The 25,797-nt window shown below is 41.0% G+C and overlaps 1 protein-coding gene across 1 annotated transcript in view; it reads left to right on the forward strand.

Moving 5' to 3' along the window:
- The window catches only part of CUL3 (cullin 3), a 113,829-nt gene that overhangs the window by 48,270 nt on the left and 39,762 nt on the right, over positions 1 to 25,797 (forward strand). Inside the window, exons 4-7 of the mRNA XM_030574653.1 lie at positions 14,016 to 14,176; positions 15,589 to 15,703; positions 17,761 to 17,989; positions 20,874 to 21,019. Coding sequence (XP_030430513.1) covers positions 14,016 to 14,176; positions 15,589 to 15,703; positions 17,761 to 17,989; positions 20,874 to 21,019 — 651 coding nt within the window. The remainder of the gene's footprint in view (positions 1 to 14,015; positions 14,177 to 15,588; positions 15,704 to 17,760; positions 17,990 to 20,873; positions 21,020 to 25,797) is intronic.

Below are 25,797 nucleotides of genomic sequence, written 5' to 3' on the forward strand. Positions count from 1 at the left end.
AGGGCCCACCAACCTTTCAGTGTTTTGACAGTTGAAAGTACAGTGAGCTTGGAGCATACACAGTCCTCAACATTTTCCTTGCCATTCTCCCGTGCTCCCCCCCTCCCTTTTTTTTTTCACTGCCCATTTGGATGACTTTTTTTTTTTTAAAGTAGTCAGTCAGAAAAACAAGATAGGTGGGGTGATATCTTTTATTGGACCAACTTCTGTTGATGAGAGAGAAGTTTTCGAGCTACACACAGCTCTTCCTGAGCTATGTAGCTCAAAAGCTTGTTTCTCTCACCAACTGCTGTTGGCTCAGCAGAAGATTTTACCCTCACCCACCTTGTTTCTAACTGGGACTGACACAGCTACAAAAATACTGCATAGTCAGTCAGGCATTAGGACAGCTTCCCTTTTCTCTAATGACAGTACTGTTTAACCAATTTTCTTAAGCATTTTTCTTTTTGTTTTTTGGAGTCCATTGAGCCCACATGACTGAAAAGCTGGTTTATAGCTTTGTGCAGTTCAGTCCATTAGGTGCTAATCTTCAGTGTCTGGAAGTCCCATGACTTGTAATGCCAGTCATGATCATTTCACTGTTTCCTTGACACCTCCCCCCCCCCCCCCACACACTTCCCCTTCGTATCCTCACTGTTGCAAATCTAGTGCATGAGTGTTTGAGAAATAACATCCACCAATTGTAAGGGTTGGATTTTTTGTTTTTGTTTTTGTTTGAGTAGGGGCTGTTTATTTATTACAAGTCTGCATCATGCATAGACCAGTGAGGCCTTGATTTATGATTGATGTTTGTCTAGGTGCTACTGCAATACATACTTCTGGGGGAATTCTGTGCCACTGCGCACATGAAGAATTCATGCCCCCCTACAGATTTTTTTTTTCCTCTGCAGAATATAGATTCTGCTGGAGAAGTGCCGCAGTTACACCTTTCACTTATCAGGGACTGCTGTGGCGCCAGAAGAGAGAGCTTCCAAGTTGAAAGTCTGGGTTCCTCACAGTGGGGCCAGGTGAGGAGGCACCAGATGGACAGATTGAGGCTTCTGGGGAATCACAGACTGGGGTTCAAAAGGGCTAGTGATCCCCTAGCAGTTCCACTCTGGGGTGCGGGCTCAGGAGCTAGTGGGGTGACAGCATTGAGCCAGGGGCTGAACGGGAGGTAGGTTGCTGGGCCACATGGTGGCAGGGAGATAGAGAGATGCATGGGCACGGGGGCAGATATATCTGATGGAAGGGAGAGGCTAGGAGTCGGCTGGGGTCTTCCTGACGGAGGCTTCTCAACTCCCTAACCATCCTTCCCTCCACCCTTCCAAAAACCTTAGTTCCATTCTTCTCCCAGTCACACCCAACAAACCTCCAGGTTCATTCCCAGGCTCCTTCCCTCTTCCTTGGCTCCTCCATTACCCCCGACTCCCCCAAGCCTTTGCACTGCCTCAAAGGGGTCATGAAATACCTTTCTTTATTGTAGTTTAAATGAATTACTCAAAGTTCTCTGTTAATATACCTAGTAAGGAAGCTGTCAACAACAAAAATTTCCTAAATCTTTGTTTTTGTCTGGTTTTCTTACAGACATACTTGCTGACAGGTATTTTGAAATAAACTGCCAAAATAATTGAAACTGGTGTGATTATATTGTGTGATTTTGACAAATAAAATATGCAGAATTTTGCAGAATTTTAAAATATTGTGTGCAGAATTTTTTTTTGGGGGGTGTGTGTGCAGAATTCCCCCAGGAGTAAATACAAATGATGACCAGGTACATGTTCAGTCCTCTTTGTCTTCTCCATCTGAACTTGGTAGGGCTGCTTGAGATTCCTATATATGAGTGAGGCTGGGCTATTTATTTAGTGTGTATATATATTATTATTACTGAGGGCATTCTGCGCTAAAAAAATTGCACCAAAATATTAAAAATTCTGTGCACGATATTTTAAAATTCTGCAAATCTTATTTGTCAAAATAACACTACATAATCATGCCAGTTTCAATTATTTTGGTAATTTTATTTCAAAATACCTGTCAGCAAGTATGTCTGTAATTTCTGCAAAATTCTGCATTGCACAGTGGCACAGAATTCCCCCAGAAGTAATATATGAGACATTGTTTAATGCCAAAGAAGTAAAGTTGAGAATCTGTGTTTAAATCCACTTACTAACCTTGCTTAGAAGTAACCAATATTAGGATACTTTGTGGAAACCTTCAGTGCAGTATTTGGCAGCTCTTAATACTCCAGAGTAGTCGAGTGTTCACTTGTAGCTTACATTTGATTAATTAGCTGCCCCTTTCAGCAGGCTTTTTTTCCCTTACACCAAAGTGAGAACCTAATCGAGAGAAATGAACTACGTAAAAAGAAATGTTATCAGAAGAAAATATCTTTGCCTATAGCTTCAGAAATACTGAAATGTGTACTACATATTTGTAATTTTATTTCACTGAATTATAAACTTTTTACAGTTATAGACTTTAAGAAACTATTGAACAAAATCAATATTTTTTCATACCTGTTAACATGTTGTAAAAAGAATTGGTTTAATAAAACTTTCAGAAGTCATAGAGCTTTATTTAAAGCCTGTTTCTAAGTACACTTACAATTTCAGATCCTCTTCTGTTATTAGAAGGCCAGTCTATATCTTTCATTTAAAAATAGTTATATTTACTTCCTTTATCATTTTTTTCCAGATAGCCCTATCTGATGTGTTGGGCAGGATACTTTCTTTCCTATGGATTTGGAGGACTTGCTATAGATCAGGGATTCTCAGACTGGGGTTCAGGACCCCTTAGGGGGTCACAAGGTTATTAAATTGGGGATCGTGAGCTGTCAATCTCCACCCCAAACCCCGCTTTGCCTCCAGCATTTATAATGGTGTTCAATATATTAAAAAGTGGTTTTAATTTATAAGGGAGGGTCGCACTCAGAGGCTTGCTGTGCAAAAGGGGTCACCAGTACAAAAGTTTGAGAGCCACTGCTATAGATTGAGGGGCTCTGCCATGGGAAATGAATGTAACAATCCAACATAAGGCCTAAGTGTTGGCTTAAAAATTTAGCACTCCCATATCTTTGTAGTTTTATACTTCTGTTTATTTCATTTGAATGTACAGTTGATACAGCGTATCCTATTGGTTTAAAATAGGAAGGAATGTCCGAGTTTTAATCACAACTCTATGACTTGATCAAGTAACCACTGGCATCTCTCAGTGATGTTGAAACGTAATTGCTTACTCTTTGAAGATACATAAAGTACTGCGTAAGGCTAGGTATTATTATTTGCTCTTATTTTATCCTCTAAAATGAGTCAGAACCAAAAGTAGTAAATATGACTGGCATCTATCATTACACTGTGATGCTCATTATGTCAAAACTTATTGCATGCTTCCCCAAACATAATCACAGGTAAAGTCATAAACAATATCTAAATGGAGCCAAATTGTTGTACCTTGTTTATCTCCAGGTGCTGTCAGCAGAGATTTTGTTCAGTCGAGAAAAGGAGAATGTTTAGTACCTTCTAAATTTGGGACATCCCCTAAACTATATGCTCTGGCTCACTCTAGTTATTTACCCACTTGCTGCATAATTAGTAAACATTTCAGGATAGCCAAATACCCATTGCTGGCATTCTTATTGTTGATGCTTCAGTGAATGCATCACACTTATTAATATACTTTTTATATGTGTTAGTTTTCCTCCATCACACATGTATAGTTCACCATTACCTAACAATGTGGGTCCCAAGTTCAGCTGCTTCTACTTGGCGTTTCTGATGTTTATGAACTCTTGGTTTTGAAGTGTAGGTTCATTATTTGCTGAATTCAGATTCCCATGGCTGATCAGCAGAAATGCATTTGAACTGCTAGTGAATGAATATCAAGGCATAAACTTAACATAAATGATAAATTCCTTTGGTTTAAAATGTCCTTTTGAATGGTCAGATGGACGGTGCTACAAACTGAGAATCCCTATTTCTCAAAAAATCAGGTGTGCACAATACCACCACGCTATGCCACCAGTCTGCCTCCAAGGCTCAGGTCCACCCATTTTTTTCAAACCATATTAGCACCTTAAAAAAAAAAGTTTTTAAAAAGGATGTTCTTATTCAAATGTGCATTGGTTTGGATCCTATGGTAGGTGCTCTTGTGCTCCGTGCTTGCAAAATCAGTGCCAGGTGTTTGCCCTGTGCCTCAAAAGGCATAACAGCTGTGATTCTCCCTCATTTTCCCACTTATCACCCATAGCAGTGAAGTGGAACCTGGTAAGTGTCCAACTTGTTAATTAATAGCTATTAAAATTAATTTATAGTTACATCTCTGAAAACGCTTCCAAAATCTTCAGAACTCCTCTAATCTATAGATATGCAACTTAATATATATGCAGCCTGGCTGAACTGAATACCAATGAACAGTCTTTCCTTTATAGCCTCCTCCCCAGTACAGGGCTCCCCAGCATGGTGGATTTACCAACAAAAAACAGTTTATTCTTGCTTGGATGGTGCTAAAAATGTTTCAAAACCATATATACATAGCTTTGTTATAGAATGACTTACAAAAAGTCTACCTAGTTTACTGCACAGTTTAATTGTTTTGTAATGGATTGAATTTATTAGAATCTTTCTACCAAGTAAGTTGAACGCCTTCCTAGAGTTTTTTTAATGTGAGCTGAAAGCTAAATACATAGGGCCTAAAGTAGCTGGATCGATCAATCTCTTATCTGTTAGCCGCCTACGTGAAGAAAATAAACAAGGATGCCAACTATGGTGATGGTTTAGTGGTACACAGTTCCACTAAAAACTGGAGCAAAGAAGCCAATTTATTTCATGTGAGCCATTGAAATAGCACTGACTGTTGGTAATTTAGTTTTACTACAAATTTGTTTTTTAAAAGTGCCTATGGAGATTATAGATTATTTATTATATAGTAACCACTTGATCTGCCCTTGGAGACTCTAATAGCTATTGTTTATAAATACTTGTACTTAACTGCAGAGGTCACTTCTTTCTGAAACATTGCATCCAAAGCAATGATAATCAGGAAAAGGTGGAAGTAACTAATGTGCAGATTAGTTTTTTGCAAACTGCAGAAATAATTTGTAATGCAAAAGCCTAAAATAAAATACGAAAGTTGCAAACTTACATACGAGTTGAGAAAAGGAAGTTATAGCTATGTGTAATGTTGGTAAGCTAATATCGCACGTTTTTCTTTCCTCTTTTTTGTTTAATTTTACCTTTTTAATGTTAAAGTACAATTTTCAGTTAAGTTAGTAATGTGTATATACATATAGTTTTGTGCATTTTTATACTAATAACCAGACCCGGGCAAAGATGTTTATGTAGTGAGTCACATTTATGGTTTCAGTTTCCTGATCTGATATTAAAAACCTTCTGTAAATTATAGGCCTTTGCTAATTTTGATTTACAGCAGCTTTAAAACAGAAGTGCATTAGGATTATTGTTGTTTTGTTTTTCCTTTAGTTCTGTCTCCTTGAATGTCCTTGGCATCAATCTGAGTTTCATGTAGGTCCATTATATAATAGTGCATGGTTCTGTGACCTATAATTGTGTTTTAAAAGGCAGTTTTAGCTCACGTGACATATTTCAATTTCGTAATTGAATTTCAGTTGTTTAGCTATACCATATCTTGTAACATATGTAAACAAGCTCTTCTTCTTTTCATTTACACACACAGTCTACAACAGCCAATGCCAAATTGCATATTAGCAAAGATTCTCTGTAAATCTGAATAGACAGGTAGATTTAAACAATTAAGGATAGCTTGTGACATTAAGCTACAGCCTAGCCCAACATTGAGTGGTGTGGAATGTGTTGCCTTAGTGGAGCGCTAGCAAGTAGAGCATAATGCCTGCCAGGACTCTCTAGGAATGCCTATTCTGTGCTACTTTTGAAGAGCGTTCTGTGTGTTTTACTTCCTGCTGACTGGGGCACAGAACAAGGGCCCGTGGCCCTCATTTCCTTGGCTTAGGTCAGCACTGATTGATAGACCTGTGAGTTCTGCCCTATGAATACAGGGGACTCCCATTGTGCATGGTTCATATGCATGGGGGCAGGGAGCAGAGGCTCGTTACTATTTATTTTTTAATATGGTATTTATTATTATCGCAGTGCTGCTGCGATCAGTGCAGTGGGCATCAATTTTAGTAGGTCTGGTGAAAATGTGATAAGTTGACAGTTGAGTGTCTCTTGTTGACCAAGCGCGATGTAGATGCCGCTGTAAGTTACGTCGACTTAAGTTACGTAACTTAACTAGTGTAACTTAAATTGACTTGCATGGTTAGCATAGACATGGCCTCAGAGCCCAGGTCTACAGACACAGGCTTGCACGGCTCATGCTACAGCACGAAAAACAGCTGTGTAGACGTTCAGGCTCAGGCTGGAGCTTGAGATCTGAAACCTGGGGAGGGAGGTGGGTTTTAGAGCCCGTTTTGCAGCCCAAGCCCAAACATCTATACAGCTGTTTCCAGCGTCAGAGCCTGGGTCTGCAGACTTGGACTCTAATACTTAAAATGCAGTATAGGCAGGCACATTGTACTGGAAACTATACAAAAAAGTGATTGAAAGTCATTTCCTGCCCCAGAGAACTCATCTTTACTTTCCTCCTTTTTATACTATGGAGAGACTGGGAAAGTAGTTGATTTTAGTGTAGATAACTTGTTTTAGGTTAAATCCATAATCACTTTAGCAACTTTCTGGAGTGTGAATCATTGCCAATGCCAACCTGGCTCCTGGGAGTTTCTGTTATCCTTTCAAGCACTTGCTGCTGCTGTTCCTGGGAAGTAAATGGTGCTCCCTCATCTACAACCTTTTTGTGTACTAAACCTGGGCCACATGGGCTTTAGTCCCACAGTTGTCTCTAATTTTTGAAAGTATAAATAAAAAAAGAGTAACTTTCCCCCAGTGGGAAGCAAATCTGCAGCTTCAGGAGCAACAGTAATGCTGTTCTAACTCTGTGGTATCACAGATTCACTGTTATAATAGCATCATTAGTACTTATACCATGGATACTATACAGATTAGTCACTTCCCCGGTTTTAATCTCATCAATTGATACAGTATTTAAACTCTGTTCATAAATTTGCTTTGGAGATATGATGCCCTTTTCCCCTCAAAGTTGCCTAGAATATTAAGTTATTATTTAATTGCCTCAACTTTGTTGATCTTTTTACAAAAGTACACTTTGTCTTGGTTTTATTCCAGAATCACAAGACAAGGACTATAATGTTCTTGTGTGAAAGTCTATAAACAAGGCAGTGAAATAAATAACACAATATCTCAAGGTATCAGGAAAATCTGGTTAACGGTAGTATCCTCTAACAACCATCTTCACTGTGTGACATAAGGAGGGTGAATTTGTTAGGCCAGTTAGTAACAGTCATTGCTTGGAGGCACAATTGTTAAATGATTGATGTAAGTGCAACAGAGTTCATGTTTCCCACCTGTTCATGTTTTACTGTTTCATTTCTCTTCGTATAGTATCTGTTAGAGCTTCCTCCATGTTAAGTGTGAATTTCCTGAAAAACATGTTGTTCTGTCTGAATTGTGGAGTGTAAAATGTTTTTATTGTTCACTTATCATGTAGAGGAAAGTTGGAGTAAAGTGACTTACTTTATGAGTAACTTTCAAAATGTCTACTAGGAATGTCAAAATTATTCTTCTGAGAGTATGGAACTCTTTCCTCCTCAGTTTTTCTCTAGTTACCTTTTACTTGTGGGGAAAGAAGTGTGTAGTATAATCATAATTTTAATCAGTTGTTTCAGTAGAATGAAGCATAAATTTATCAATGGTCTGATTTCCTAGGTATTCATGATACAAGAATTCTGCACTTTAACTGCATGTAAAGTAAAGTGTTTACAATGATCTAGCAGAATATCTGCTATGAGCACAATTAAGTGTTTATATCGCCAATTCAAATACTGACCTTTTTCCTACAGTGAATTTATATGCACTCTGACACGCATAGCTATAAAAATCTCCATAATTTTTTATATTGTACAAGCCAGTAGGAATGAACTAGCACATTTTGAAACTAATGTACATTAAAATTAATGAATATTCTGAAACCTTAAAAATGTCGGTTTAGCAATGTTTTCAGTAAGTAGCTGATTGGCTATTTGGCGTTAAGGAGCATGCACTTAAAAATAAAAGCAAAAATTTTACCATCTCACAACAGTACTAGTACAAACCACAAGAACTTCCTCCCCTTGATGGTCTTTTAGTGAGGCCACGTGCATGGTTTCATTCAGCACAATACTGTTAAATGCCAAATAACAATTGTAGTCCCTACCTATTAACCTCATCCTGTTTACTTTTGAAGAGATGAAAAGAGATAAAAGAGAGACATACAAATGAAAGAGGAAGGGAAATTTTATCAGGCACTCTCTTATTTACCATTTTTTCTAATACAAATGTTAGAACACTCAACAAAAAATGGCATTGCTGATTTTCTTTTGGTCTGTGTATATAGAGAGTAGGAGCCAAGTTGTTGGTGTCTATCCAGTAATAGGCAGGTGAGCTCTAGAGGAATGGTCTTCAGGCTATATGTAATAGTGGAGTACTGTTTTATGAGGGTTTGTGGCCAGTATTTGAAATGTATATTAAATAGCGTTGGGTATATGAGTTTCTTGGCCAATGCTTCAGGTTGAGGCTAAGCAGATAGATGGAGATGGAATAAGTTTGTTTGTGATTACCTTAAAGAAAAATGTCTTTCTTTTAACAATTGTGTGCAGTGTTGTTGTAGCCGTGTTGGGCCCAATATATGAGAAAAATGAGGTAGAGGATGTAATATCTTTTATTAGACCATCTTCCGTTGGTGGGAGACACATGCTTTTGAGCTTCCAGAGCTCTTCTGTAGGTCGCTCACTAGCAGCCCTTGTCCACAAAGGAAATCTTCACAACATCTTCAGAAGTTGAGCTTGGGAACTTTTAAGGAAGGTTGGTAGGTTACAACTTGCTGTAATGAGTCATAAAACCAGTGTCTTTGAGACCACAATTTTTAGTGCCCCATAGAGTTATGCATTTCAGGCCATGGCTACACTTACAGTTTTGCAGCGCTGGTAGTTACAGCTGTGTTCGTACAGCTGTATAGGGCCAGCGCTGCAGTGTGGCCATATTTGCAGCACTTGCAGTGCTGTTGGGAGTGGTGCATTGTGGGCAGCTATCCCACACAGCACCTCGTCCCATTTTGGCGCTGTGGCTTGTGGAAAGGGGAAGGAAGTGTGCGGGTCTTTCCGCTTCCTGTTCCAACGCCCCGTGGTGCTTTGCTACACATTCCGAGCAGTTTGGCGGCATTGTGAGTCTGCAGCGCGATTTCTGAGATTTCTGAGATTTCTGTTACAAATGGAGCCTGAGCTGCTGAGGACCTTGCTGATGAATGTTGCCAGCACATCACGCATGGCAGTGGAGCTATTCCTTCAGCTGCAAAGTGACAGTGAGGAGTCAGACGATAATATTGAAACGCCTGACGCTCAAGACACTCAATTGCTTGTGGCAGTAACAGACGTGCTCAGCACCGTGGAACGGCGCCTTTGGGCTCGGGAAACCAGCACTGAGTGGTGGGATCACATCGTCCTGCAAGCCTGGGATGACGAGCAGTGGCTGCAGAACTTTCGGATGAGAAAAGCCACTTTCATGGGACTGTGTGCTGAGCTCGCCCCTACCCTGCGGCGCAGGGAGACGAGATTGAGAGCTGCCCTGCCAGTGGAGAAGCGGGTGGCTATTGCAATCTGGAAGCTGGCAACTCCAGACAGCTACCGATCGGTGGCGAACCAGTTTGGAGTGGGAAAGTCCACCGTTGGAATGGTGCTGATGCAAGTTTGCACAGCCATTAATCGCACCCTGCTAAGAAGAACTGTGACTCTGGGGAACGTGCAGGACATTGTGGATGGCTTTGCAGAAATGGGTTTCCCTAACTGTGGAGGGGCAATAGATGGGACGCATATTCCTATTCTGTCACCACCCCACCTGGCATCAGAGTACATTAATCGCAAGGGGTATTTCTCCGTGGTTCTACAAGCGCTTGTGGATCACCGTGGGCGTTTCACTGACATTTACTCAGGAGGGCCTGGAAAGGTGCATGATGCACGCATCTTTCGGAACAGTGCCCTGTTCAGGAGGCTGAGGGCCGGGACTTTTTTCCCAGACCGCAAGATCACAGTAGGGGACGTCGAAATGCCCACTGTGATCCTTGGAGACCCCACTTACTCCTTAATGCCATGGCTCATGAAACCGTATACAGGGAAGCTTGACAGGAGCAAGGACCGGTTCAACTACAGGCTGAGCCGGTGCAGAATGACTGTGGAGTGTGCTTTTGGCCGTTTGAAAGCCCACTGGAGGTGTCTTTATGGGAAGCTAGATTTGGGGGAAAGCAGCATCTCCGCTATTATATCCGCGTGCTGTACCCTCCATAATATTTGTGAAGGGAATGGTGAAAGATTCAGTGAGGAATGGACCTTTGAGGTTCGACGCCTAGTGGATGAATTTGCACAGCCAGAGAGCAGGGCTACTAGAGAGGCCCAGGAAAGGGCTTCAAGGATTAGGGATGCCTTAAGGGAGCAATTTGATGCTGAGAGCCAACAGTAATGTTTGGTGCCTTTGCTGTGCTCCTTTCTACCTTGGGGTACAATATATACCACTTCCTGCAATAATAAAACGTATTGTAAAAGCCATAAAATCCTTTATTCAAAGTACAGTACATAAAAGGCCAGGGGGGTTAGGGTGGTGGACTGTACATTCAGAGGTTTGAATATGGCCTGTTTGGATTACTGTTCAATGTCTGCTGCACTTCAGGATTACTATGCTGCAGGGTAATGGGGGTGGAGTGCACAGGGTAAGAATTGTAGTTATCAGGGCTGGTAGGTGATCGTACAGGTGTTGGGGGCAGCTGGGGGTAATAAGAAACTGGCTGCTGGAGAAAGGTGTTTTGTGCAAATACTGGGGAACAAGAAAGAGAGCTTTGTGAGGGGTGTGGGTTACCATGGTACAGATCTGCCTGCATGGTTACGAGAAACTTGAAAGACTCAGTTTGGCGAGCCAGGAGGCTTATCGTCTGCTTTGAGGTTTTTTTGGTAGCCAATTCCTTTCTCCTGCTTTCTGTTTGCCTCCACTCATAATTTTCTCTCTCCATTCCTGCGTCTTCCTACTTTCTCTGTTGTAGTGAATCATAACTGCTTTGATCATTCTTCTTTTGATTTTCGCGGATTTTTTCTCAAGTTCTGCAAGCGACATGAGGCCGGTGATCCGACTGCATTAGTCAAGGTCACTAAAAAAAACATAGATAGAAACATGTAATACACAGAGGCTACATTGTTTATTATCACACAGTGAAGGAGTTTTTAGACTTTTTGTAGCATCCTTCCCACATACCTAACATAACACAGAGAGGACAGGGAAGCGAAGGCATGGCGAGCAATGGGGTGAGTGTTTCTGCCCCGACTGCACCTGGGAGGGGGAATTGACCGATGGGTCACAGGGGTTTATCTGCACTGGGTACAGGAGGTAGCTGGTGTCCTGCACAGGGGACAGTAGTGAACAGGAAGGTGGCAAGCTGCTGGCGGATGGGGGGCGGTCCGCTTAACTGCCGGCCTGCTGGGGGGGGGGGGAACGCACAGCTGTGCTGGCTGCCTGCTGGGAAGGGTGGGGGGGGAAGACCGGAGCACATCGCGGGGCTGGCTGCCTGCTAGGAAGGGGGGGGGAGACCGGAGCGCACCGCGGGGCTGGCTACGTGCTGGAAGGGGGTGGGGAGACCGGAGGGTACCGCGGGGCTGGCTGCCTGCTGGGAAGGAGGAGGGGGAGACCGGAGCGCATCGCGGGGCTGGCTACGTGTTGGAAGGGGGTGGGGAGACCGGAACGCACCGCGGGGCTAGGGGGGGACCGCGAACCTGGCGCCCTGCACTCAAGTATCCCTAAATTCTCAACAGGGTTTCCTACTGCCAGATATATCACTGCTGCGTGTTACCTGGGAAGAGAGGGAGGGTCTTCTACAGCAATGTGGATTCCGCCCTGGCCCCTATGCAACTTGCCTGTGTGCAGCCATGGTCCCCCCACCCCTCGCTGCACAGTGGATCGGACGAGTTAGCCTGACCGGGACAAGGACCACGGTGGCTCTCCCTATAAACTTGCGAAAGCACATAGCGCACACTCTGGCTGCAACTTTTCAAGAGATTACCGAGGCAGATTACAGAGACGTGATAGAGCAAATCAGTGGGCTATTCCACGTTTAGGCATGCATGCAGGCAGCCATAACCCAAACCTTCCTCTTCCAAAACATAAAAATCTGCTTACCCCGAGCACACTCCTCAGCTTCTTCCTCACCAGCAACTTCCAGCTGCTGCGACTGGCTAGCCTCCTTCTGGCTTGAGAAGAGCTCCTGGCTGCATGCCTCCTGGGACTCCAGGGTGTCTCCCTCCACGCCAGTAGCCTCACTGTCGGCTTCCTCTACACCCTCCCCCACTTCTCCCTGCTCTGAACTCTCCATCGTGCTCCTAGGATTGGCAGTGGGCTCACACCCAAGTATGGCATCCAGCTCCTTGTAAAAACGGCAGGTTGTGGGGGCAGCTCCTGATTTCCCTCACGGCGATTTCCCTCATGGGCTTTGCAGTAAGCACTCCTCAGCTCTTTTATTTTGACCCTGCACTGCAACGCGTCCCATTCATGGCCCCTTCTCAGCAAGGACTGTGATATCTGCCCATAGGTATCATAATTTCTCCTTCTGGAGCGCAGCTGTGCTTGCACAGCTTCCTCACCCCAAACACTGATGAGGTCCTGCAGCTCGGAATTGTTCCATGCTGGGGCTCGTTTGGGGCGTGGAGGCATGGTCGCTGATTGATTGAATGATTGATTGCACTCCACACCTGGCTGAGCAAACAGGAAGGGGATGTTTAAAATTCCCGGGGCATTTAAAGGTGGGGTCAGCTGAGCCCAGGGCAGTGGAGTGTGCATGATTACCAAAGAGGCTTCTAAGTTATGCTGGGATACCTCCTTATACCCCGGAGGTCAATAAAAGCACTGGTGGGCGTCCACACTTGCTGACCAGCGCTGGATCACCAGCGCTGGAATCCCTACACCCGAGGCTCGACCGGGTGTACAGCCAGCGCTGCAACCAGGGAGTTGCAGCGCTGGCCGTGCTTTGCAAGTGTGGCCACATCCTAAGTTGCAGCGCTGTAACCCCCTCACCAGCGCTGCAACTCTCTAATGTAGCCATGGCCTTAGTCCTCTGACTGTAGAAGTGTTAATTGTCCACTTCATTGTACCTGATTTGTTGCAACATGTGTTAACTGCTCATGCTTAACAAACTGTCTCGCCTTGTATTTAGATGTGACACTCTGATTATCTTTTCCAGATCTGAATGAACTCTGAAGCTTGTCTCTTCCACCAATAGCAGTTGGGCCAATAAAAGATTATACCTCACCCACCTTGTCTCTTCCTTAAAAAGCAACTTGAAAATTTCATTTCCAGCAGTGTTTTGAATCAATAGATATTTGTTATGGAATTGAAGTTTAAAATAAAGGGTTTTTTGATTGGGAAATAAGGTTCAGATTTGGAATGTGTGAATTTGTGCAGTACTAAGCCTTTTTTCTCCTAGGGAAAACATAATTAAATTGTTTTGTTCCCTTTAAAAATAGAAAAGGTGGTGAGGGGAGTGACTTCAGATTATACATGGACATTTCCACATATTGTGGCAATTTTCTCCTATAAGCAGCTGAATAGATAAAGGATACCAATTTGTCTTGGACATGTTTTTCTTCATATAATGTCACCACTCACAATGTCAGCATTGTGTTGCATAGACCAGCCTTTTTTATAATCTGTGTAAATAAAGACTTCGAAAGCTAAATACTGAGTTTATAAAGGGTAGCAGTCGGTGTGTGGGAGTGTGTGTGTGTGGGGGAGGAGAATGTAATTCAATTATTCAGCTGTTTCCATGCAGTTTAAACCATAATCTCTTGAACACATTTTGAATTATACAGTGTGTGGAATATAAACTTATGTTTACATTTATGTATTTTTTCCTTATAGGACCGTGTATATGTACAACAAAATAATGTGGAGAATGTCTACAACTTGGGGTTAATAATTTTTCGAGATCAAGTTGTACGTTATGGCTGTATAAGAGATCACCTACGACAGACTCTGTTGGATATGATCGCAAGAGAACGGAAAGGAGAAGTTGTAGATAGGTATGATGGCTCTGACTGATTACTGTTATATTTAATCTTTAAACAGAGTGGTGAGTAGTATTTACAACGTAAAATATGTATAGTTTGCTTGCTTTTCAAACCACCAGTTAGGCTGGGCGGGGAGGGTGAGAGTTTTTCTCCTGTAAACGTTAAATGCACATGTCTGGATAACTTAAAAGGTGTACTGCTAAGAAAACTGTTAAATAAATATTTAGTTTCACTACAAAGGTTCAGTGACCTGTTTATTAATATTTTTTCATATTTAGTCCCTGATTTTATTTTTTGTTTTTGTTTCAAGTCTTTCCCATTACTTGATTTTGCAGGTTGCTCTAAAGTTTGCGGTTGGGGCAATTCCTTGTGCATTCCTTCTCCTTGTTTCCTCTTTTACTAGGACGCTCCTTGTTTGACCTTTTTGGGGTGGGGGAGGGTTTATTTTTCTCTCCGTTTTACTTTTCCAGTTTTCTCTGTTAATTTTGTTCCCTTCTAAATCCATTTCTTATTCTCTTTTACAATTTCATCAGATGCTGATTGCCATGCCACATGCCTGGTGCTACACCTGAAGTAACTTGCAATTTGCAAGTTTTTTCTGCTTCTCCAATTTCAGAGCAGCTGTTGGGTGTGGTGGCATGTAAACTGCATGCTGCTTTAGTTGCAGTAGTGTCATTGGGATTGCCCAACAGGCATTTTATGAAGAGAATAATATTGTCTGTCAGCAGCTGTATATTGTGCCCTACTGCCACACAGTGGGATTTTTCCCAGCCTGACTAATCCTTTGCACTCTTACGTTACCTTTATTGACATGTGCTTACCCATGTTTTGACTTGCTGACTCTCTCTCTTTGGTCAGTAATAAAAAATACTGTATACTTTCACTGGACTGGATCAGTGCTACAACTTTAATTGTGGCTGTCCATTGTACTGTGGAATTTACTGTCAATAGAAACTGAAATGGATTTCAAAATTGTTTACTGCTCTTGTCAGACTAGTTCCTTTGAAAGATTTTTTTTTTAATAATTTAGTAAAATAGAAAATGTAAGTCTGTTACATTTTAAAATTGCTTATAGTGGACTTGATTCTCCACCCCCCAACCCCTCCATTAGTGGTTTTGGATATTAATGAGAGAAACTATCTTAGCAGTGTTCTGTACCATTTTATTAAGAACAAAAGAACGGCCGTACCGGGTCAGACCAAAGATCCGTCTAGCCCAGTATGCTGTCTGCCAGCAGTGGCCAATGCCAGGTGCCCCAGATGGAGTGGACCTAACAGGCAATGATCAAGTGATCTCTCTCCTGCTGTCCATCTCCATTCTCTGACAAGCAGAGGCTAGAGACACCATTCCTTAACTTATATTCTTCTTTTTGCTCTGTCTTAAAAGCATGTATGAATTTCTAAATTGTTAACGTCTTTTGGCAGAGGCGCAATAAGAAATGCTTGCCAGATGTTAATGATTCTCGGTCTTGAAGGAAGATCAGTCTATGAAGAAGACTTTGAGGCTCCGTTTTTGGAGATGTCTGCAGAATTCTTTCAGGTACATCAATGTTGCTACTTAAATTTGTATTTTAACTATATATAGAATAGAGCTAGTACATTTATAATTATGGATACGTTTTGTCATGGTAAAGTTAAACAAAATTCATGCAACAGTCATGGGGGAAAATGTATACAAATCAATGTATGGTCACAGCAAGGCCAAAGCCGGAACCCAGCCACCTGGGGCTGACGGCTGGAGCTTCACTGCCCAGTGCTGAAGCTGAAGAATTCACGGAGATCTGTTAAAGTCATGAATCTGTGACCAAATCGTATCCTTATTTATAATTTTCCTGAATAGTAGGACAATTGGTAAGAATCAAAGCGCAGTATTCAGTAATCGTAACTTGATAAATAGGGAGGGTGTTTGTGTTTTTAGGTACGACTATATAATAAACATTTCCAATTAATCTTAAATCCGGGTGTTTTATAATGTCAGTACAAAAGTGAAATTATCTGGGAAACTGCCTTATGAGCGTGATTAAGTGTAATGCAGAATTTTTAATTTCATGGGCTCTAACTGCATAAAATAAAAGAATAATGAAATCTTCCTAAATAGCCTTTTGAGGGTGGCCCTGAATAGTGGATTAAGAAAGTTCAACAAATTTCATAGCAAAAAATTGAGTTGGGGGAAAAATGCCACTTGTTAAAAATGGTTGCGATTCAGTCCTGCCCTCATGTTCATGGGGATGAGTTTCCATATCCTGCAAAATTACTTGAAATCAGCAAGCATGTGCAGTATGATTTTAAAAGAGTTACACAGCAGTATGTACCAGTGTATGATTAGTATTTAGGTGTCTAAAATAGTCCAGAAAAATTCCTATACTTGAGTTTCCCTTATCTGAGGGAACTAAGATGAGTTGCTAACAAATGTCAGAATCAAAAATGTTACTTCATTTGTGAACTGCAGCATGGTCTACATGAGCTGACTTAAAAGAAAGAAAGAAATTGCCAAAAATAATTCTGGAAAGGAGGCTGGAGAGCCTTAGTTAAATATTAGGTAATTTGTTAAAGAAAAATTATCAATGCAGGATTTCTAATACCTATTTACCATTGTGGTAAATATGCAGGTCTCTGTGTTATGTGGGCTGCATCCACGCAATATATATACTACCTGTATGGCCCTGAGTATATCACATGGTCTGCAGCTGTGTGCTGATTAGGCCGCGTGTTAAGAACCACTGTATTAACTATCTGGAAGTGAGAAAACCAGATAGCAAAATTTACTGACAGAAATTTAGGTTAGTCGATTTCAAAAAAAATTGAACTCCAAAAAAGACCTATATTAATAAAACTAAGCAATTTCAGCATCATAATGGCAGATAAAATTTACTATAGGTTCCAGGTAAAGTATGTTGGAAGACTAAATTGAAATAATCCAGTGGAACAATTTGATTCCAATTCTTGTTTTCCATATGAGTTCTAAATACCTCAGAATAACTGTGCACCATTGATTGGAGATGTTTGTTTCATGTGTATTTGTAGTGATTTAAAGATGTTGGACTGTATAATATGAGAAACAAAAGTATAATATTGACCAATAGGGATTAAAAACAATTTGATATGAAATAGTATACCCTTCAGTGAAATTAGCTGGAATAATAAAGGCTGTGAATCCTCACATTTCAAATTTATTGCTAGCGGGAATTAAAGAGAAATTTCCATCTTTCCTCTTTTTCCCCATGGTATTGTACTGTACAGCTAGGTATACTGTTTGGGGGATTTTATGCCTTTTTCTGGATCGTATGACTATGGCTGCTATTGGAAATTGGACACTGGACTTGCCATGCCAAGAGAAACCAGTGTTCTTATTGTGCGCACAGAGGCATGAGCTTAACCCTGGGTATGTGAGTAGGCCCTTTGACCTCACACACTTTGAGTTAAGTACATTCATAAATCTTTGTAGGATCATAGGTATAGTGATTTCACATTTTTGTCATTTTTCTATTTGATATGGGCCTATTTATAAATGATGTGATTAATGCAGAATAAATTTTATAGTACTTTCCCATTGTAAAAGTATCTCAAGTATTAATTTGTTTTTGTTTTTTATCACAGATGGAAAGTCAGAAATTTTTAGCTGAAAATAGTGCTTCAGTATATATAAAGAAAGTAGAAGCTAGAATTAATGAAGAAATAGAACGGGTGATGCACTGCCTTGATAAATCAACAGAAGAGCCAATTGTGAAAGTTGTTGAAAGGGAGCTTATATCCAAACACATGAAGACTATAGTGGAAATGGAGAACTCTGGGCTTGTTCATATGCTGAAAAATGGAAAGACAGAAGGTAAGACTAGATCGCACTGGAAGCAAAAATGCCTGGAATGCTGCTGATATTCTTGTGACACTTATAATCTTGCTTTTAAGTCTCAATATGGGTTCTCTTTACACTTTAGTATTGATGTTCCTATGGAAGCTTAAAATCCCTACTAGTTCTGTGTTAAACATATCTGTGAAAGTTGCTACAACTTTAAATGCATCTTAAGTAAATTAGATCACAGTCACCTCAGGGCAGGGACTGTACCATACCTGTCATATATTTTTGCTTAATGTCAAATGTTCTGCTTCTCAGTGAAATATAAAAGAGTCTTTGGCAAAAGAATGAATGCTTTATACTATCATATGTCTCCTACCTTCTGTGAACCACTGTAATGCCAACCTGCCACTCTTCCAATGCATTGTTCTCAAAATGCGTGTTTCTGTGGAGTGTCAGAAATGTTCCAGAGATTAATTTTGGCCAGCAGACCACAGTTTGAGAAGTGCTGGAGTAAGCCATTCACTTAAGAGTAGACTTGCATTGAGAGAAGAGACTAAAAACTGCATTACAGAGAAGAATTGTCTCAGTTCTGTTAATAATAATAATAATAATAATAATAAAAAAGCACACCATTTTTCCTCTCCTCAAGATAGCAATTTAAGAGGTGAGCATGAGACATGGAGTGATTAGTTATAATTTCCTGCAGCAAGAGAGGCCTTGAGCCTTCAGGACAGCAAAGAGGTGAGCATAGTGGCTCTAATAGTATTCAGTACATATTCACTCATCCTCAGTCTTCAAAGTAGTAGGACATCCAGGAATTGATACATGTCAAAAGGGTATGAGGTAGCTAAAACTCTGACTTCAGAATTGTAACTTAAAAAGAAAGAGTAAAAGTAACATACTCAAAGACCGCTCACAGTGGAAACAGAACTTCAGTCATGTGACTAAAGCACCATTTTAAAATAGAGAAACTTGTAAGAATAAGGTGAGTGAAGAGAAATTGGAAAAAGGAGGAAATCAAGAAAGTCAGTCAAATGCAGAGGCTCATATTAAGGAAGAATATTAGTCACACAAGCTCTGTATCGGTTTCCTCATCAGTTTAAAAATATCTCATTTTATAACTCAACAGGGTTTTGAGTTTACATTAATGTAGGGCTTTTCAGAGGAAAAAAGGCATAGAAGTGCTAAGTAATGTATTACTGTTTCTATGCAATAAATTGTACAACAGTGTTCATATCACAACAGCAGGAACAGGAAGATAACTGAGCTGTCTCTTATGTAAATGGTCCCTTGTTCCCAAAGCAACTTTAGAAACATGAGGAAGTCAGATGGAAGGTAACACTAGTCAGTGACAGAGAACCAAGGTGTGAGTGGACAAAGGTATTAACTGTGTGGAAAGAGAAAATGTTCATCTTATTTAAAGAGGAGGTGACGGGACTATGCTTAATGGGTTATGAGTATAAAGTATAAAGTAAAGTGACTGAGCTTTCCAGCTGGTGAGATGAGTAGTTGAATGGTCAGTGAAGGATTGTATGGAAAGTTATCTTCAGCTTTGGAGGCACATCTAGTCTGAGATAACTAGGGATTCAAACCTATATGAAAGACAGCTCAAAGTAAGACTGGATAGAAAGGAAATATTTGTGGATGAAGTATTTATGTTAGAAAATCATCTACATAGCAATGGGAACTGAACTTAGGGGAACATGATGTCAAGAGTGTGTAGGGGAGGAATCTGGAACAGATACCAAAAACATGACACCAACAGAGAGGAGGAGAAAGGAAGATAAGGAGATATTGAAAGAGCAGTTGGTTTGTAAGAGGAGAGCCAACAGAAAGCTAAAGATGGAAGATTAATCAGCAGCCTCAAAGGCACCAGGCAAAGAAGAAAGGGACAGAGAATCTGTATTAATTTAATAGGAGGAGTTCCAGAGCTAGAGAATAGGAAGTCAAAGAAGTGCAAGTAGATGGCAAAATACTAAGATTTTTGAGGCTAAGATGAGGAGGAAAAGGAGATGGTAGTGAGTGTAATAGGAAGAGAGTGAGAAAGGCAAGTGGGATAAGTGAAGATCTTTTTCAAGATAAGAGCATGCTGGAATACAGAAGACACTAAAAGTGGGAGAGCCATTAAAGTTAAGTGGGGTAGATAGGAACAAAATAGGGAGCTGGTGGCGGCAGAACAGGCAGAAATTCAATGGGAGAGAGGCATGGCTTAGAGGCAAGTAGTAGAAAAGACTTCTGACACAGTTACAGAGGATGATGGTTCTAGAGGAAAGTGTGTGTGTGAAGTATTATATAACATAACTCCACACACACACACACACACACTCTCTCTCTCCCCCCCCCCAACCCCCCAGTTCTACACACAAACCCTTGGACCAAAGAAAGGCAGGAATAAAGGGGCTCAAGATAGGAATTCAGGCAAGAGCTGGAAATTGTTACTGCAAATAAGTTGAAGATTTTTACGTTATTGACAAATGTAAAATGATGGATTTGGGTCTGTTTTAGCTGAAAATAACTCATATTTGCCTTGGAAATTTAACACATTTTAGCAATTTTAAGTGAAAACTAGAAAGTCATTTAATTAGCCTCTTTCTATTTTAATTTTTTAAGTATTCTCTCATATCCTTAAATAAGGTGTTTGATCTTTGGAATGGTGAATTTGAAGACTACATTGTTGAACAAAATTTACAGCACATCCCCACTAATAAATGTCTCATGGTCTAGAGAATTGAAGCTGTATTGTTTTGTTTTGTTAGCAGATTTTTTTTTTTTATTGGAGAGACTGTTCTATGTGAATCTTCTGAGGCAGAACTTGTCCTCTTCATACCTATTTTGCTTGTCTAATGAATAAGATGCATGCAGATATGGTACATGTTGGCTGTAGTGCACAATATTTCACTGTGTTTGTTTTCAGACCTTGCTTGCATGTACAAGTTATTTAGCCGTGTGCCGAATGGCCTGAAGACAATGTGTGAGTGTATGAGTTCGTACCTGAGGGAGCAAGGTAAAGCTCTAGTATCTGAAGAGGGAGAAGGAAAGAACCCAGTTGACTATATTCAGGTAGATAAAACTTCTCGTTGTCGTCTTTTCAGTTTTTTTATTTCTCTCACAGGGTAGCAAAGATGTTTGAGCAATGCCTTATATGGGGGTTAAACTGATGCAAACTGATGCAAAAATGATTAGTAATAAAATGATACCTTTATAATTTTAGGTTATTACTAACCTCTCTGTGGTGAACTTTGGGAAATATTTTCAATTACTTTCATACGCATGGTGCTTGGAGAATAATAGCTTTTATGTTTGTTTTTATTTGCTTATTTTATCAAATGAAATATATTCAGGCTAATTAAAGAAATTCCTAGGAAATCTCTGCATTTCTCCCAATAAGTGACAGGCATTAAAAGTTTCTAGGAGAATACTTCCTCTTGACCAGAAATCTGTACTTAGCAGTTCCAGGTGTAATGATTAGGATTTGTAGGCGAATGAACACACCACATAGATGGATGTACACTTTTTTTAGGCCACAACTTGATTAATTTTAACACTGAGGAGAGAGAGAGTATGCGCCCACACCCTGTTCCCCCATACTAGGAGTGTAAAGTTACAAAGCTCTCACCATAAAACCAGTACCAAGGGGTAGACCCCTTGTAAGTCTACTCCTAGGACTTGTGCCTGAATTCACTTTGCTTTCCCCTGCATAAATGGGAAACAGGTGGCCAAGGGGGTGACCTTAGTACATTGACTTCAGATCTCCCTTTCTCATATAGATGCAGAGTCCATCGGCTAAATCTCAGGTCTCATTTATCTCAAGAGCTGGCAGTCTTCACCCTATCCTTGCTGGACACCAGCCATAAATTGCAAAACCTAAACAGTCTTACCTTTCCTAATATTAAACATTCACATTCTACATCTTACAACTCAACTGTGTCACCGTTGGTATGACTACATTGCAATTGGGAGTGTGATTGCAGCATATGTAGGTTTACCTAAACTAGATGAAAGCCGGCTTGAGTAACAGTAGCAGTGAAACTATGGCAGCAGGGGCAACTGCACAGGCCAGCCCCACCCACCCAGGACTCTGGCTGTATGTTAGGGCAGCAGCTGCATGAGTATTAAACCTCAGAGTTACGAACGCCTCAGGAATGGAAGTGGTCCATAACTCTGAAATGTTCATAACTCTGGACAAAACATTATGGTGTTTTTTCAAAAGTTTACAACTGAACATTGACTTAATACAGCTTTGAAACTTTACTGTGCAGAAGAAAAATGCTGCATTTAACCATCTTAATTTAAATGAAACAAGCAGTTTCTTTACCTTGTCAAATCTTTTTTTAAACTTTCCCTTTATTTTTTTAGTAGTTTACATTGAACACAGTACTGTACTGTACTTGCCCCGTGTGTGTGTGTGTGTGTCTTTGCTGCTGCCCAGTTGCGTACTTCTGGTTCCAAATGAGGTGTGTGGTTGACCTGTCAGTTCATAATTGTGCCATGGTTTAACTGCTATTATTACTCCATTTAGCTTTGATCTAGTTAGATGGAAGCTATCTCAACTATGTCTACATGTGTTGCATTCACAGCTCCCAATTGCAGCATAGACATACCCTGTGATGATGTGAGGAAGGTCAAACACCACCGCCCCTCCCCCCGACCTCGGCCAGTTTGGTCCTGTGGAAAAAATTCCTTCCTGGTCCCAAAACAGGTGATCGATCTATCCGCAGCATCCTAAAAACACAACTCCTAAAGCAACATCCTAAAAATTCAGCTGAGACTAGGGGTAGGGTTGGAGGATAGGCAAGTGGGAAGATGTGGTTTTGGGAAGTAATTGTAAATATCTCCTAGCCAATGGGAAGGTGGCAGATCTGAATGAGCATATGGGCAGTCCCTCACTCTTGCCATGCATGCGCTCTCACTTCCACCCAAAATACCTCTTCCAGGCAGTGTTGCATGCCCTGTTGAGTGTGGGGACAGAGGGAGGCAATTGCAGAGGCTCTGAAATGCAGCTTTGTTATGTCTGTTTTACTTTAATACTCTGCGGTTTTATGGGATGTTTGAAAGAGGGACCTGAATATTAGTAACAGTAATTTTTATCTTGTGTAGAGTTTTTGGTGGTAGTTTTGAATTGTGTAAGGTATGCTACTGGAGAATGCAACAACCATCCAACGAGTGTCTTCTCAAAAAGCAGGACACATCCTCCTTGTTAAGGGATCAGATACCGTTTTTTCCTCTGGAGCTAAAGGAAAGTGATGTGTAGCACCTGGTTTGTCAAGGGCACACAAGCTGAACCAGGAGCCTATTGTCAGCCTTTCCTCTCATTTTCCTTTCTTCATAGAGGAAAAAGCCTTAGTTTTAAACTCACACAAAGAGTTCTGGAAATGTTCTTATTAAAATTGATTTCTTTTCTTCTATAAGCACTCATTTATCTTTTTAAGGAAAACCTGTAGTTGGAACAATATTGATTTACGTCTTACCCCATGCTTTCTCTTAAGGTGAAAACTGTTGTTTGTTCCTTAAACTCTTAAATATGTGGGTGTATGGGGAGGATGCTCATTTGCAAATGTCTTGTACTGTATCTAAATGCAAACATTTAGTGTAATTTCCTAATTATCATCACTATATTAAAGTTTTATCTATCAACATGGAATCAAATAACCATATTACTGGTTACTAGTTAAAAGAAGCCATTTGAGTATAATAATAATAATTGTGGAATTAATTAGTTATGTGGCAATGCTTAAGCAACTTCTTTACTAGACTCAGAAAAGAACCACTTCTCAAAGGATTAAGAAGAAAACGCCTTAGTTGATGACCAGATGAGTTTTAAAACTCTAAGAATCGTTTTATGTTAAAAAGCAGAACAAAACATCTATTTTTGAAAAAGCTGAAAGACTTCAAAATTCTCCTCTTAACACCAGTTGTTGTGTATTCCTGGAAAGGAGACATAAGCGAACCTGGATAGACAGAGAAAATAGCATGATTTACTTTGAATTCATGGCTCTTCATAGTCATTAACTTGCCTGTCTCAAAACCACTCTTTAAATTAAATTGATGGATTTATAAGAAACATGCTATTTAATTTAACTCTTGACTGGCTTCTTTTAAGTAACTTAAATACTTTCTTCAGTTTCATAGGAATTAGTTTATAATGGGCAAAGGTAGGTTACAGAAGAGATTGTAACTGAAATTGCTAGTTTTGTTTTTGTTTTTCCGTCTTTTCCTTTATTAATACATATTCATAATTAATAGTGAGTAGCTCTTTCGTCTTTGATTGTGGTGTCTCCTATGGCATGGGAACAACATCATATGACTAAAATAATGGGTGTCACGTCCCTGGTTGACATTAAGAGAAACAGTCAAGATTTGTCTTACCATTTCTTTCTGTAGACTATATACTTCCTTTGTAATTTTGAGGCTAAAATTACTTGGGGTATGTCTACATTACGAAATTAGGTCAAATTAATAGAAGTTTGATACAGTTTTATACAGATACAGTTGATTGTGTGTGTCCCACTAAGCGCATTAAGTCGGTGGTGTGCGTCCACAGTACCGAGACTAGCGTTGACTTTCGGAATGTTGCACTATGTTAGCTATCCCGCAGTTCCCGCAGTCTCTACCACTTATTGGAGTTCTGGGTTGAGCTCCCAATGCCTGATGGAGCAAAAACGTTGTTGCGGGTGGTTCTGGATACATGTCATCAAGCCCCCCTCCTTCCGTCCCTCCCTGCTCCATGAAAGCAATGGCAAAAAATCTTTTCTTGCCTTTTTTCCTGGGCTACTTGTGCAGACGACATACCGCAGCAAGCATGGAGCCTGCTCAGCTCATGTCACTGTATGTCTCCTGGGTGCTGCTGGCAGATGTGGCACTGCAGTGCTACACAGCAGCATCCCTTTCCTCGCCTTGCCTTGCCTTGCAGATGGCATATGGTACAATACAACTGCTAGCTGTCGTCGTCGTCCTGTGGGTGCTCCTCACTGACCTCTGTTAGGTTGGTCAGGGGCGCCTGGGCAGACATGGTGCTCCTGGCCGGCCTTGGTGAGGTCGGTCAGGGGTACCTGGACAAAAATAGGAATGAATCTAACTCATTCTCTTCTTTAAGTTTTGTCTAATGGAGATTCAGTTCTGCCTGGAATATCATGCCAGCTGGAGGCTTCTGCCTCAGGCTGCTCTCCCAGTCGACAGCACTGCACAGTCACACCTACCTCGTGTTTCCGTGGCTCATGAAGCCTGGACAGTAGTAAGGAGCAGTTCAGCTATAGGCTGAGCAAGTGCATAATGGTGGTAGGATGTGCTTTAGACGTTTAAAAGCTCACTGGTGCAGTTTACTGCCTTGGTTAGACCTCAGCTAAACCAATATTCCCATCTTTATTACTGCTTGCTGTATGCTCCACAATATCTGTGAGAGTAAGGGGGATATGTTTATGGCGGGGTGGGAGGTTGAGGCAAATCACCTGGCCACTAATTACGCGCAGCCAGACACCAGGGTGGTTAGAAGAGCACAGCAGGGCACAGTGTGCATCAGAGAAGCTTTGAAAACCAGTTTCATGACTGGCCAGGCTATGGTGTGAAAGTTCTGTTTTTATTTCTCCTTGATGAAAACCCGCCCCCTTGGTTCACTCTACTTCCCTGTAAGCCAGCCATCCTCCCCTCCCCCCTTTGATCTCCACTTGCAGAGGCAATAAAATCATTGTTGTTTCAAATTCATGCATTCTATATTCATTGGTCACACAAATGGGGGGATAACTGTCAAGGTAGCCCGGGAGGGGGTGGGGAAGGAGGGAAGCACAGGGGTGGGGTTGTTGTAGGGGCACTTCCTAGAATGGCATGTAGCTCATCATAGAAGC

The sequence above is a fragment of the Gopherus evgoodei genome, chromosome 9 (assembly GCF_007399415.2).
Source record: "Gopherus evgoodei ecotype Sinaloan lineage chromosome 9, rGopEvg1_v1.p, whole genome shotgun sequence".
Taxonomy (NCBI): domain Eukaryota; kingdom Metazoa; phylum Chordata; order Testudines; family Testudinidae; genus Gopherus; species Gopherus evgoodei.